The sequence below is a fragment of the Chrysemys picta genome, chromosome 16 (genome assembly GCF_011386835.1).
Source record: "Chrysemys picta bellii isolate R12L10 chromosome 16, ASM1138683v2, whole genome shotgun sequence".
Taxonomy (NCBI): Eukaryota; Metazoa; Chordata; order Testudines; family Emydidae; genus Chrysemys; species Chrysemys picta.
In genome coordinates this window covers 10,447,762-10,461,213 of record NC_088806.1, presented here as the reverse complement: position 1 = coordinate 10,461,213, position 13,452 = coordinate 10,447,762, and the positions used below count along the sequence as shown (strand labels likewise).

General features: G+C 55.2%; 1 protein-coding gene across 4 annotated transcripts in view; it reads left to right on the top strand.

Annotated features, from left to right (window-relative positions):
* Window positions 1–5,824: 5,824 nt before the first annotated feature.
* LOC101941090 (phosphoribosylformylglycinamidine synthase-like) overlaps window positions 5,825–13,452 on the top strand; it is a 30,156-nt gene continuing 22,528 nt past the window's right edge. Inside the window, exons 1-6 of one of the 4 annotated variants that reach the window (XM_065569323.1) lie at window positions 5,825–5,935; window positions 6,686–6,827; window positions 11,753–11,888; window positions 12,239–12,344; window positions 12,662–12,848; window positions 13,244–13,349. In XM_065569323.1, the coding sequence (XP_065425395.1) occupies window positions 6,695–6,827; window positions 11,753–11,888; window positions 12,239–12,344; window positions 12,662–12,848; window positions 13,244–13,349 (668 nt within the window). In that variant the 5' untranslated portion in view covers window positions 5,825–5,935; window positions 6,686–6,694. Of the gene's footprint in view, window positions 5,936–6,606; window positions 6,828–11,752; window positions 11,889–12,238; window positions 12,345–12,661; window positions 12,849–13,243; window positions 13,350–13,452 lie in introns of those variants that run through there. The other 3 variants (XM_065569324.1, XM_065569322.1, XM_065569325.1) reach the window with 3 other exon arrangements.

Genomic DNA, 13,452 nt, shown 5'->3' with positions numbered 1-13,452 from the left:
CGTGGGGCTCACGAGTCAGGGTGCTCAGACACTGACCCCACCCCAGAGCTGGGTACAGCCCCTGGCCTGGCAGGATCTGAATCAAGGCTGGAGGGGGGTCACACTGCTGGGGCAGGGTTGTCACATACTGCCAGAGTTAGACATTTTTAAATCAGCTGCTCCATTGTCGTGTCTGGGATTGATGTCAGACTGACAGGCCTCTAACTACCTAGCTCATCCTGTTTATCCTTTGTAAAAACTGGCACAGCATTCGCTTTCTCCTGGAACTTCCCCAGTGCTGCACGATCTGCTGACAATCAGCATTAACCTCCAGCGAGCTCCTCGGCCAGCTCTTTTGAAACCCTTCCCTGCAAGTTCTGTGGGGCTGCTGATTTAAACATGTCGAAGTGGTAACGTTTAGCCTGCAGAGACCAGGGGAATGGAAAGTGGGATGAGACTGCACCATGTTTTTAACCCCTTGCCCCTGAAATGCTGCTGATTCTGGGGAGTAGCATGGACTGCCAAAGGAGAGCACCCCCTGCTGCCCGCAGCACAGCACCCCGCCCCTGCTGAGCCCCGTGACACAACATGGCCCGATCTCTGTGAGCTTGGAATGTAATTTTCTATCCCAGAATAGCCAAAGAATTGGTACGTGAGATTGCTGGTCCAGTAGCAAGGAGTTTTATTCTCTATCAGGGGTTGTGCCGTATGACCGGAGAATAGCTATCGTCCTTCCTATATTCAATAGAGGTAAAGTTCATAGCTCCAGCCCTTCAAAGGCTGGAGGGAACCATTGTCAATGTCTAGTCTGACCCCTGTATCACGCAGGCCGGAGAACGGCCTATCGGCCCCAACCCCTTCCCAGAGCAGAGCTTTCAGAACCACATCCAATCTCGCTTGGAAAATGGCCAGTGATGGAGAATCCACCCTGACAGCTGGGAAATTGTTCCCCCGGTTAATTACTCCCACTGTTCACAATTGACGCCTTCTTTCTGGTCTGAATTCGTCCAGCCTCAACTGCCAGCCCCTGGGTGGCGTCAGATCATTCCCTGCAAGATTGACAAGCCCATTATTAAATATCTCTTCCCCATTGTGCCGGAGTGGGAATGTTCCATAATATTTTGTATGAATAGCATGTGTGCCTCAGTTTCCCCTGTGTGGTGCATGGATAGCAAGGTGGTTTCCTCTCTGCAGAGACACAGGGGTAACAGGTGTCTGGCTGTGTGGGGTCTGGGCCCCATGGCCACGGGAGTCCAAGAAGACCATGGTCACTATACTTGCCTGGGTGCTTGATACCTAGCAAGTAACACCCAGGGATGGCCCACCCTTCTGCAGGATGCCAGCCGGATTTGAGCAGCAGGGGGCTGAAGGCTCTGAGGTTCGGTCCCAGGAGGCAGTGAAGCCAAGTGGCTTCCCCTAGTGCCAGCAAGAGACCCTAAGGGGGCAGGCTGGTACCCTGAAGGGGTCCCCCCAGGACTGTTCCAGAGCACCAGATCCCTGCACCCATGTAGGTACTTATGGACTTTGATCAACTCACTCCTTGGGAGTTTGTGAGTCTCTCACTCTCAGGCAGGGTTTCGGATCCTTTCATCATTCCCGTGGCTCTTCTCCAACCTCTCTGCAACTTACCAACATCCTTGTGTTGTGGCTCCAGAACTGCCCACGGGATCCCAGCCATGGTCGCACCAGAGCCAAATACAGAAGTAAAATCACCTCTCACGCACCTTACAGAAGCCTAAGTCTATTATCCTAATGCTATTACCTTTATCAACTACATTTGTCATCGCCTCAAAAAAGATACCAAGTTAGATTGATGGCTCTATTTCCCATAAACCCATGTTGATTGGGATTAATTACATTGACCTCCTTTAGTTCTTTATTAATCGAGTCCCGTATCAGCCGCTCCATTATCTTGCCTGGGATCGATGGCCGGCTGAGAGGCCTATAATTACCCAAGTCATCCCATTTATCCTTTTTAAAAATTGACACATTAGCTTTCTTCCAGACTTCTGGAACTTCCCCGGTGCACCAAGATGTATTGAAAATCAACATTAATGGTCCAGCGAGCCCCTCAGCCAGCTCTTTTAAAACTCTTGGATGCAAGTTATCTGGACTTGCTGATTTTAAAATGTCTAACTTTAGTGTCTTCTTTTTAACATTGTCCAGAGATGCTATTAAAAGGGAAAGTATATTATCACCGTATGATGAGACTGGCTCATCTTTTTCCCCCCACAAATATGGAACAGGAATATTTATTGAACATTTCTGCCTTTTCTGTATTATTATTGATAAATCTACCAGTCCCATCTAGTAATGGACCAATACCATTGTCAGGATTCTTTTTTTCCCCTAATATATGTTGTCCTTAACTGTGACTGCCACAGATTTCTCCTTGTGTCCCTTGTCTTCCCTTATCAATTTTCTACAATTCCTAACTTCTGATTTATACTCATTGCTATCAATTTCTCCTTTTATATATTTTTTTAATATTGTATTTTTTACCTCTGCCATCACTTTTCTAAATCAGGTTGCTGTTGGGTGTTTTTTGGTTTGTTTTGATTTTTATTTTATACCAGCACAGCCTTCTTCCTCAATTGTAGGATTGTGGCTGGTGGGGCATCTGGTAAGCTATTCTTAAATGAGTCCTGATTACCACTCACATTTTTCTGATTGCAAGAGTGAGTCCTGTGGCACCTTTAAGACTAACAGATGTATTGGAGCATAAGCTTTCGTGGATGAATAACCACTTTGGGTATTCACCCACAAAAGCTTATGCTCCAATACATCTGTTAGTCTTAAAGGTGCCCCAGGAGTCTGTTGCATTTTACAGATCCAGACTAACACAGCTATCCCTCTGATATTTTTCTGATTAAATTCTTCCTTCTAACTGATTTGGCTCCGTCACGGGCCCCCTTTGTTTTACTGCTCCCCACTCACTTACTGCAGGAATCCCCGTCCATGGGGTGCAATAGATCCCAACGTTGTCACCAGGCAGTGCTCTGGAACTACTCCATACGAAGCCAGTCAGGACTCTGGGGGAGCTGCCTCTCTCTGAGCAGACTGTCTCAAGGGCAAGAAGCTTCCACCTTCCTGGGCCTGACCTTGGAGCATTCAGCCTCCCCTGCCCGACCGTGCACTTTCCGCAGTGAATCCACCTGGGTGGGGTTCTGGGGGAGCCAGAGGGCCCTGCCCCCATCTCCGCAGTCAGATGTGACTCAGCTAGCCAGTAACACAGAAGGTTTATTAGACGACAGAGCTTGTAGGTACCGAAACCGGACCCCTGAGTCAGGTCCATCTTGGGGTGAATGAGGCCAGACCCCAGGTCTGGGCCTCCCTCTCTTTTCCCAGCCACCTCCAAAGTGAAACTCTCCAGCCCCTCCTCTGGCCTTTGTCTCTTTCCCGGGCCAGGAGGTCACCTGATCTCTTTGTTCTCCAACACCTTCAGCTGGCACCTTTGCAGGGGAGGGGACTAGGCCATCAGGAGACAGGGTATTGGCCATTCTCTGTGCAGACAGCATCACACCGGCCCCCTCGGGCTCTGCAACAATCACACCCCCTGATCCCACCACCTAGCGACTTAAGAACTGCATAGGGGAAACTGAGGCACCCACACAGTATTCAGAGAAAACATTAAGAACATTCCCACTTTGTCACAGCCTCATAATTGTTTTCAGGTTTGTGAAATTAGCCCAATTAAAACACCAAGTATATATTATTACTGGTCTGGACTTTATTGTTCTTGCATATAATCAGCCCAGACTAAACTGATTTCCTTCTTTGAGGAAATAACTGACTTTTCAGCTACAGGCCGTGCAGTAGATCTAATATACTGGGGCTTCAGGGAAGCATTAGGCACGGTACCACATGGGACATGATTAGTTAAGGATGGATATCCTGGAATGCTGAACTGTAGCACTGGCTGTACAATTATTTACCATATCTCCTGTGCTTGGTTGCTCCTTGCTCACGTGCTCAGGGTCTAATTGATCACCATACGTGGGGTGGGGAAGCAATTTCCCCCGTGTTAGATTGGTAGCAACGTGGGGGGTTCCTCTTCCTCTGCAGTGTGGGATGTAGCTGGCCCTGCCCTGTCAGTGATGTCAGGGCGGAGTGGGGGTTTAAAGCAGGCGGGCCGGGCAGTTGCGGGGTAGCTCTGGGGCAGGGCTGGGCTGAAGTCCCATGAGGGGGTCCTGAAGAGCTCCCGGGGAAATCGCCCCTGTGATGTGTAAGGAACCAGCAGCCCAGGATTGGATTGGCAGCCCCACGGTGAGCCATGTAGTGGCTGGTTCTTGCTAGCCTCAGCGTCTCCCAGGTTAGGGAATCGGGGCCTGGACTGAGGACTGGGGAGAGGCAGGGCTGGCCCCAAGACGGCACTAGGGGGCGCTGGGCTGCAGGGAGTGGGCTCGGGGCTCTGCAGGGGGGTGCTGTGCCCCAGGGAGCGGGGTGGGGACTTGGCAGGGGGTGCTGGGGTGGGGACAGCAGGGGGTGCTGTGCCCCAGGGAGCAGGGTGGGGACTTGGCAGGGGGTGCTGGGGTGGGGACAGCAGGGGGTGCTGTGCCCCAGGGAGCAGGGTGGGGACTTGGCAGGGGGTGCTGGGGTGGGGGGCACCAGGGGGTGCTGTGCCCCAGGGAGCGGGGTGAGGTCTCCGCAGGCAGGCAGCAGGGGGCGCTGTGGTACGGCATGGGCTCAGCAGGGGGCCCTCTGCCCAGGGCTGCCCAGAGGATTAAGGGGGCCTGGGGCAAAGCAATTGCGGGGGCCCCTTCCATAAAAAAAAGTTGCAATACTATAAAATACTATATTCTTGTGGGGCCCGGGCCCTGGGGCAAATTGCCCCACTTGCCCCCCCCCCCCCAGGTGGCCCTGGCTGTGCCCCAGGGAGCGGGTTGAAGGAGCCCTGTACTGACAGCGTCGGGTGACCAGATGAGAGACCTGAAATATCGAGGCGTGGGGGGGGGGGGTGAGCTGGGGGTGGAGGGAAAAAAAACCAGACCAAGAGCCACTGGAGCACAGGAAATACTGGTGGGGGCTGAGCACCCACCGGCAACTCCACGCCCCGCCCCCCTGCACCAGCTCACCTCCGCCCCTCCTCCTCCTCCCCTGAGCCGGCTGCACATCCTGCACATCCTGCTTCTCCCCCTCCAGCGCTTGCGCCGCCATACAGCTGATTAGCAGAAGCCTGGGGGGGAGGAGGAGGAAAGCGGTGCTTGGGGAAGGGGTGGGGATTTGGGGAGGGAGCGAATGGTGGGGGGCGGGAGGGGACGGGGCCAGGGCAGAGTTGGGGCGGGGGACGGGCACAGTCCTGATAAAATCGGGATGTCTGGTCACCCTATGACAGCGAGACGCCCGGTCCTAGGCAAGGGACAGACACAGATGCTGGTTGTCTCCAGTCACTTTATTAGGTGCAGATCTGGGGCCCATGGGAAGCAGTGACCGGGGGTCTGAGCAGTGGCCTGCAGACACGGCTTTGCGACCCCCAAGCTGGGGGGTGGGGGTCTGCTGGGCCATAGACGAGCCAGAGGGGGTGGGCAGCACAGTCCCATAACGCCCTGCTGTGATTTAGTAGCAATACCGGCCCCACCCCAGAGGTGGCTGCATCTCTGCCCAGGGTACAGCCCGCGGGGGGGCGTGGGGATGGCCCGGGGTCACCTCTCGTAACCTGGCCTCCAGATGCTGCCCCCCCGTCAATTTCCGCACCCTGCTCAGACCCTGTCTCCCCCCCCCCCCCCCCCCCGCTCTTTTTGACCCTTTTAATCGCTGTAAGAAACGGCTGCAGACTGATGGCAACCAAGGGCAGAGGCGAGGGCAGTGGCCTCAGCAGGGGTTACTGCGCATGCTCAGTCCGTGCGCGCACTAGGGGGCACATGGCGGCGGGCCGAACCGCACCGCAGTGATGACGTAGGAGCGGCGCCCGCAGAGGCCGGGCGGGGCCGCTCCGCGCGCGAAACGGTTTCGACCCGTTAGTGGCGGTTGGAGCCGCGCGGCGGGCTCTCGGGGAGGCTCTGACGCGCTGCTGCCCCTTCCCCCCCCCCCCCCGTCCCCTGGGGCCTGGCCCGTGGGGCCCCTGCCCCGCCCCTGCCCCATAGCAGCGGGGCGGCGTTGAGACACGGCCGGGATGGGCGGGCGCTGGGGGGGCGTGTGGGAATAGGGGTTGCTGGGGTGGTGTGTGGGGGTGCAGTGGGTACTGTGTGGCTGTGTAGGGGGAATAGGGGTGTATGGGGGGCGCTGTGAAGGTGCAAGTGGGCGCTGTTGGGGTGCAGTGGGGGACACGGGGGGGAGTGGGGGCGCTGTGTGGCTGTGTGGGGGTGTATGGGGGCGCTGTAGTTAGTGTATGGGGGTGCTGTGGGGGGGTGGGGGTGCTGTGTGGCTGTGTAGGGGTGCTGTGGGGGGTGTATGGGGGCGCTGTAGTTAGTGTATGGGGGTGCAGTGGGGGGGTGGGGGTGCTGTGTGGCTGTGTAGGGGTGCAGTGGGGGGTGTATGGGGGAGCTGTAGTTAGTGTATGGGGGTGCTGTGGGGGTGTATGGAGGCTGTGGTTAGTGTGGGGGGCACTGTGGGTGGTCTATGGGGGGCGCAGTGGAGGGGCACTGTGTGGCTGTGTAAGGGTGCTGTGGGGGGTGTATGGGGGCGCTGTGGTTAGTCTATGGGGGTGCTGTGGGTGGTGTGTGGGGGGCGCTGTGTGGCTCTGCGCTGACCCTGTTCCCCACCACAGGGCCCAACCATGGCGGTGCTGCACTACTACCAGCGCCCCGGGGCGGAGAGCGTCCTTGTCTCCCTGCTGCGCTCGGCCCAGGCGGTGCTGGGGGGCGTCTGCGCCCTGCACAGGGAGCTGTGCTACAACGTCAGCTGGACAGGTATGGGGGGCCCTGCCTAGGGCTGGGCGGGGGAGGGGGGAGGCACATGGCCGGAGCAGGGTGCCGGGGACGGACTGACGACAACAAGGTTTCTTGAAGCAGCTAGTCCGGGTGGGGCAAGTCTGAAGAGCGGCCAGACTAGGTCAGAGCAAAGGTCCGTCCAGCCCAGCGTCCGGTCTGCCGACAGCGGGCAGTGAACAGAGCAGCGCGACGATTGAATCATCCATCCTGCCTCGGCCAGTCCCAGCTTCTGGCACTCAGGGGTTTAGGGACCCCCAGAGCATGGGGTTGCCTCCCTGCCCAGCCTGGCTAATAGTGACAAGGAAATGAGAAGGTGCCGTCCCAAACGTGAAATGCCTGCGAAGCTGCATGGAAATGTTAAAGACACCGCAATAGAGGCTTAAATTAAATGTATGGCCCCGAATTAAAAAACATAGTTAGGGGACCAAAAAAGTGTCACCGTGGCTAAACAACAAAGTCAAAGAAGTGGTTAGAGGCAAAAAGGCATCCTTTAAAAACTGTAAGTCAAATCCTCCGGAGGGAAATAGGTGAATAAATCTGGCATGTCACATGTAAAGGTATAATTAGAGAGGCCTCAGGCCAAAAAAGAATTTGAAGAACAATGAGCAAAAGACACAAACTAACAGCAAAAAAAAAAAAAAAGGAAGTACATCGGAAGCAGGAAGCCTACGAAACAATCGGTGGCTGCTGGAGGTGGTATGGGAGCACTCAGAGGATGAGGCCGTTGCAGAGAAGCTAAATGAATTATTTGCATTGGTCTTGACTGCAGAGGATGTGAGGGAGATTCCCATACCTGAGCCATTCTTTTCTAGGTGACAGATCTGAGGAACTGTCCCTGGCTGAGGTATCATCTGAGGAGGTTTTTGATAAATTTAACAGTAATAAGTCATTAGGACCAGCTGGTATTCACTCAAAAGTTTTGAAGGAACTCAGATATGAGATTGCACAACTACTAACTGTGGTATGTAACTTATTGCTTTAATTAGTCTCTGTACCAGATGACTGGAGGGGAGCTAATGGGATGCTGATTTTTAAAAAAGGCTCCTGAGGTGATACCGGCAAGTACAGGCTGGTAAACCTAACTTCAGTACCAGGCAAATTGGTGGAAACTCTAGTAAAGAACAGAATGATCAGACCAAGATGAACACAATTTGCTGGGGAAGAGTCAACATGGGTTGAACAGGGAAATCATCCCTCACCCATCGATTAGAATTCTTTGAGAATGTCGGCCAACATGGACACGGGGGATCCAGCGGATATTGTGTTTGGACTTTCAGAAAGCTTTTGACAAGGGCCCTCACCAAGGCTCTTAAGCAAAGCAGGCAGTCACGGGATAAGTCATGGGATCGTCTCATGGCTCAATAAGTGGAGAGAGGAAATAGGGTAGGAATAAAGGGTCAGTTTTCAGACTGGAGAGAGGTAAATCGTGGTGTCCCCCAAGGGTCTGTACTGGGACCAGTTCCGTTCAACATATTCGTAAATGATCTGGAAAAAGGGGTAATCCAGGAGGTGGCAAGATGTGCAGACGATACAAAATTATTCAAAATAGTCGAGCCCAGCGCTGAGTGCGAGGAGTGACAAAGGGATCTCACTGAACTGGGTGTGGAAAGTTGTTAGAGCTGCCGTTGCGGCTATTCTTGGAACCCCGATGTCAGCTGCAGTAGCAGACTGTGCAGCATGTTAATTCAGCAGCGCTCGGTGTTAGTCATAAGAGAGACCAGAGACGACCAGTGCCAGCTGCCCCAAACAGCTCAAACACCCCTCCCCCACCCCCCGCTGCCAGCAGCCTCCCTCTCCCGGGAAGCAGCAGCCCCTGGTGCAGCTCCCAGCTGTTCCTCTGCCTCTCCCTGCCTGGGGAAGCTCGTGGCTCAGCTGCTCTGCAGGGAGGGAGCCCAAACACATCATGTGATTGAGCAATCTGGGGTGGGGGGCATCTCACCCCATATTCCCCCACACACACACACTTCAGCTCCGATAAAGACCACAGGCTCGGTTCAGTGCCGAAGGAGCTCAGGTAGGTTTATTGTTGACGACACCCAGTACTAGTGCCCTGGCTCTGTGGTGACAGGTGCACTAACACGTGTATGCCCGCGACAATGGTACCAGCTCAGTCAGGACGCTGTCCCCTCGGCTGGACATAGATGCCGTTCCTGTGACTTTGGTACAAACCAGTTAGGTATTACGCTCCAGACGTTGTTAGTTACCACCCTTCTCCTTGTACCTGCTGCTTTGAACAAATCATTTGTGATGGGTTCGGTCACAGAGCCCCCCCTTGGGACTGTCACCGGATGTGCTGAATTTTCCTCTGAGCCCGTTTTCCCTACCAGCTTGGGACTCCAGAGCCCTGCCCTATTGAATCAGACACACAAGCCTGCTGCAACACAGACCCAGGTCTGGTCCATACCCCCAAAGCTGCAGACTGTAACCAAAAACTGCTCAGCAGGTCACCTATCTCCAGCACCCAGACACCTAGTTCCCAATGGGGTCTAAACCCCAAATAAATCCATTTTACTCTGTATAAAGCTTATACAGGGTAAACTCATATATTGTCCGCCCTCTATACCGCTGATAGAGAGAGATGCTCCTCCAGGTATTAATCACTTACTCTGGGTTAATTAATAAACGAAAGTGATTTTATTAAGTATAAAAAGTAGGATTTAAGTGGTTTCAAGTAATAGACAGAACAAAATAAATTATCAAGCAAAACGAAACAAAATACGGAAGTCTAAGCCTAATACATTAAGAAACTGAATACAGGTAAATCTCACTCTTAGAGATGGTCCAATCAGCTTCTTTCTCAGACTAGACTCCTTCCTAGTCTGGGCCCAATACAGAGCCGTCCCTACGCATACGCAAAGTCCACAGCTGCGTAGGGCACCACATTTCCTGGTGTCCTGTGCAGCTGTGTACTGCTCCAGTCCCAACGCCGCCTCTTCCCACCCTGCTCCACGCCTTCCCCAAAGCCCCTGCCCCGCCTTGTCCTGCCCCTGCTTCACCCCAGCCATGCCCCCACTCCACCCCTTCCCCTAAGCCCCTGGTCTACTCCGCCCCGCCCCTGCTTCGCTCCAGCCGTGCCCCCACTCCCGTGAGGACAGCCACAGGGCCGGGCCTGCACTCACCGGCGGCAGGAAGTGCAGCGACCCGGCCCCAGCCACACTGCCGGTGAGTGCTGGGGGGCGGTCACCCCCTGCCCCCTAAGCCAGCCCCCGGCCCTATACCCCTTGTTAGTTCCAGCAGGCATCTTAGGAGAAGAGCAGGGGATTCCACATGACTGGCACCCCCTTTGTTCTTTTCCATCCCCTTGTATAGCTTTGGCACAAGGGGGTTCCCACCCCTCCTTCCAAATGGAAAAGCACCAAGTTTAAGATGGATTCCAGTATCAGGTGACATGTTCACATGTCCTGTGAGACTTCATTACCCACTGGCTGGCACCCACGTATACAGAAGGCTTGCAAGTAAACAACAATTCACAACCAATTGTCCGAGTCAACGGAAGCCATTAAGATTCTTAACCGCCATTAATGGCCCACACTTTGCATAACTACAATAAGACCTCACAGTTATATTTCATATTTCTCATTTTGGATACAAGAGTGATACATGCGTACAAACAGATTGACCACACTCAGTAGATTATAAGGTTTGTAATGATACAAGAGACCTTTTGCATAAAGCATATTCCAGTTAGATCATATTCACACTTATAAACATATTTTTATGACGCATATGGAATGCAATGTCACACCATTCTTATCCATTCTCCTGTCAGTCCCTCCTTAGAAGCTACTTGAGAACTCTGTGTGTTCTTGCACCATCCTCTTGGGTCAGGCGTGTGCTTTCTTGGATAGCCAGTACCTCGTGTGTTGTTATTTTGCCAAGGCCCGGCCTACTCTGGTTCCCAGCGTTTGGGTCACGCTGTTAGTCAAGCCCAGGGCTCCAGCGAGGCCTAAACTGGGTGACTGAGCATCAAAATGGCAGGTGAATTTCAGTGTTGATAAATGCAAAGTAATGCACATTGGAAAACATCATCCCAACTATGCACACAAAATGATGGGTCTAAATTAGCTGTTACCACTCGCGAAAGAGATCTTGGAGTCATTGTGAATAGTTCTTGGAAAACATCCACTCAACGTGCGGTGGCAGTCAAAAAGCGAACAGAATGTTAGGAACCGCTAGGAAAGGGATAGATAATAGGACAGAAAATATCATATTGCCTCTATATTAATCCATGGTACGCCCACACCTTGAATATTGCAGGCAGTTCTGGTTGCCCCATCCTAAAACAAATAGAATTGGAAAAGGTACAGAGAAGGGCAACACCAATGATGAAGGCTATGAAACCGCATCCGTGTGAGGAGAGATTAAAAAGACGAGGACTGTTCATCTTGGAAAAGAAAGGGTTATGAACTCATGACAGGTGTGGAGAAACTGACTAGAGAAGTGTTATTTACCCGTTCACATAACACAAGAACCAGGGATCACTCAATGAAATGAACAGGCAGCATGTTTAAAACAAACCAAAGGAAGTATTTCTTCCCCCAGCACCCAGTCAAACCCTGGAACTCTGCTGGGGGTGTTGTGAAGGCCAAAAGTAGAACTGGGTTCAACAAGGAATTAGTCCATCAATGGCTGTTAGTCAAGGTGGTCAGGGTTACAAGTCCCCTAGCCTGTGACTGCCAGACTCTAGGCCTGGACGACAGGCTGGGTCACTCGACCATCGCCCTGTTCTGTTCCTTCCCTCTGAAGCATCTGGCACCGGCTGGTGTCAGAGACCGGACACTGGGCTAGAAGCACCATTGGGCTGACCCAGTCTGGCCGTTCTTATGAGGCTGGGAGTGGGCATCAGATCCCATGGGGGCTCCCCATTGCCTGCTGGGTAACACAGCCCCATTCCTCCCCTGCAGGCGCGTCGCCCCCCAGCCCCCAGGAGACCCAGCTGCTGCACTGGCTCTTCGGCTGCCCCTTGGAATCCGGAGACGTTGCCACGGAGTCCTTCCTGCGCCCAGCGCCCACCGACCTGCTGATAGAGATCGGGCCACGGTGCGTCCCAGGGCTCAGCAGGGGGCTCCGTGCCTTGGGGGTGGAGGGGAGTTGAATAGGGGGCGTTGTGCTGCAGGGAGCAGGCCAGGGGCTCAGTAGGGGGCGCGCTCCCCTGGCAGGCAGGGCTGCCCCCAGTGAGGTGCTAGGGGGCGCTGTGTTGCAGGGAGCGGGCCAGGGGCTCAGCAGGGGGCGCTCTCCCCGGCAGACAGGACTGGCCCCAGTGAGGTGCTAGGGAGCGCTGGGCTGCAGGGAGCGGGGTGGGAGGCTTAGGAGAGGGTGCTGTGGAGTGGAGGGGCAGCTGTGGGGCTGGACCTGTCTCTCCTGGGACTGTTACCCCTTTTCTGGCGCAGGCTGAACTTCTCCACGGCGTTCTCCACCAACGTGGTGTCCGTGTGCCAGGCCGCGGGGCTGGGCTGCATTGACCGTGTCGAGCGCTCCCACCGCTACCTGCTGCAGGTGAGGGGGCATGTGGGACCCCTAGGAACAGGGTGGACGACACCTGGAGGATGGGGGGGGGCACACAGCACTCGGAGTGGGTGGAGGGTTCCAGCATTGTGGGGTTAATGGAGCTCTGTGGTGGGAGGGAGTTCCTGGGCCACTTGCTGCCCCCGGTCCCCAATGCCCAGATCTCCAGGTGGGGGAGCGGGGGGGGGGGGGGGCTTGGTCTGTCTCCCCTTCCTGGTCTTAAGGGGGGGGCAGGCGATGGGTCTCCTTTCTCACCCTGAGGGAGGGGCCGCTGCTCCCCGTTCTCACCCCTGTCCCCTCCCTGGCAGTGTGCCCAGCGCCCCACGCCCCCTGAGGAGGATGCCCTGGTGGCGGTGCTCAGTGACCGGATGACAGAGCAGAGCTACAAGGAACCAATCCGCAGTTTCGCTGTGGCCGCCCACCCTGCCCCCACCTGGGATGTGGATGTGCTGGCGGGGGGCCGCACTGCGCTGGAGAGAGCCAGCCAGGAGCTGGGTATGGGGGCAGGGAGAGCTGGGGCGGGGAAGAACCTGCGTATGTGGGGAGGGTCTGGGCACTGAGTACCAGGACTAATGCGGGGGGTTGGGTATCATGGGAGTTGGGGGGGAGGGTTGGGCATGGGGAGCTGGGTATGTTGCGGGGGGGGGAGTGGCTGAGCACACTGCAGGAGTTGGGGTTGGGGGGGGTGAGATGGGCACCCCGGGGTTGAAGCTGGGGCTCTGCAAGGTGAATTACTGGGGTGGGGTGAGAGCTGTGGCTGACCCAATGTCCCAGGCAGCCCGGGTTCGGGCCCCCCGATGTCCTGTGGGGGGGTTTCTGCCCACCATGGAGAGTGCTGGGGGTCAAAGGTCTGTGCCCCCCCCTTCCACCCTAACCCCCTTTTCCTGCAGGCCTGGCCTTCGACTCCTGGGACCTGGATTTCTACACTGATCTCTTCAAGAGATTCGGGCGCAACCCGACCAGCGTGGAATGCTTCGACCTGGCCCAGTCCAACAGGTACCGGCCCCGAGTCCCTCCCCTGGGCCCGGATGGGAGCCGGCACCCCCTAGAGGGGGGAGGCCCCTGCCTCATTCCCCACCCTCCTGAGCCACCCAGTCCC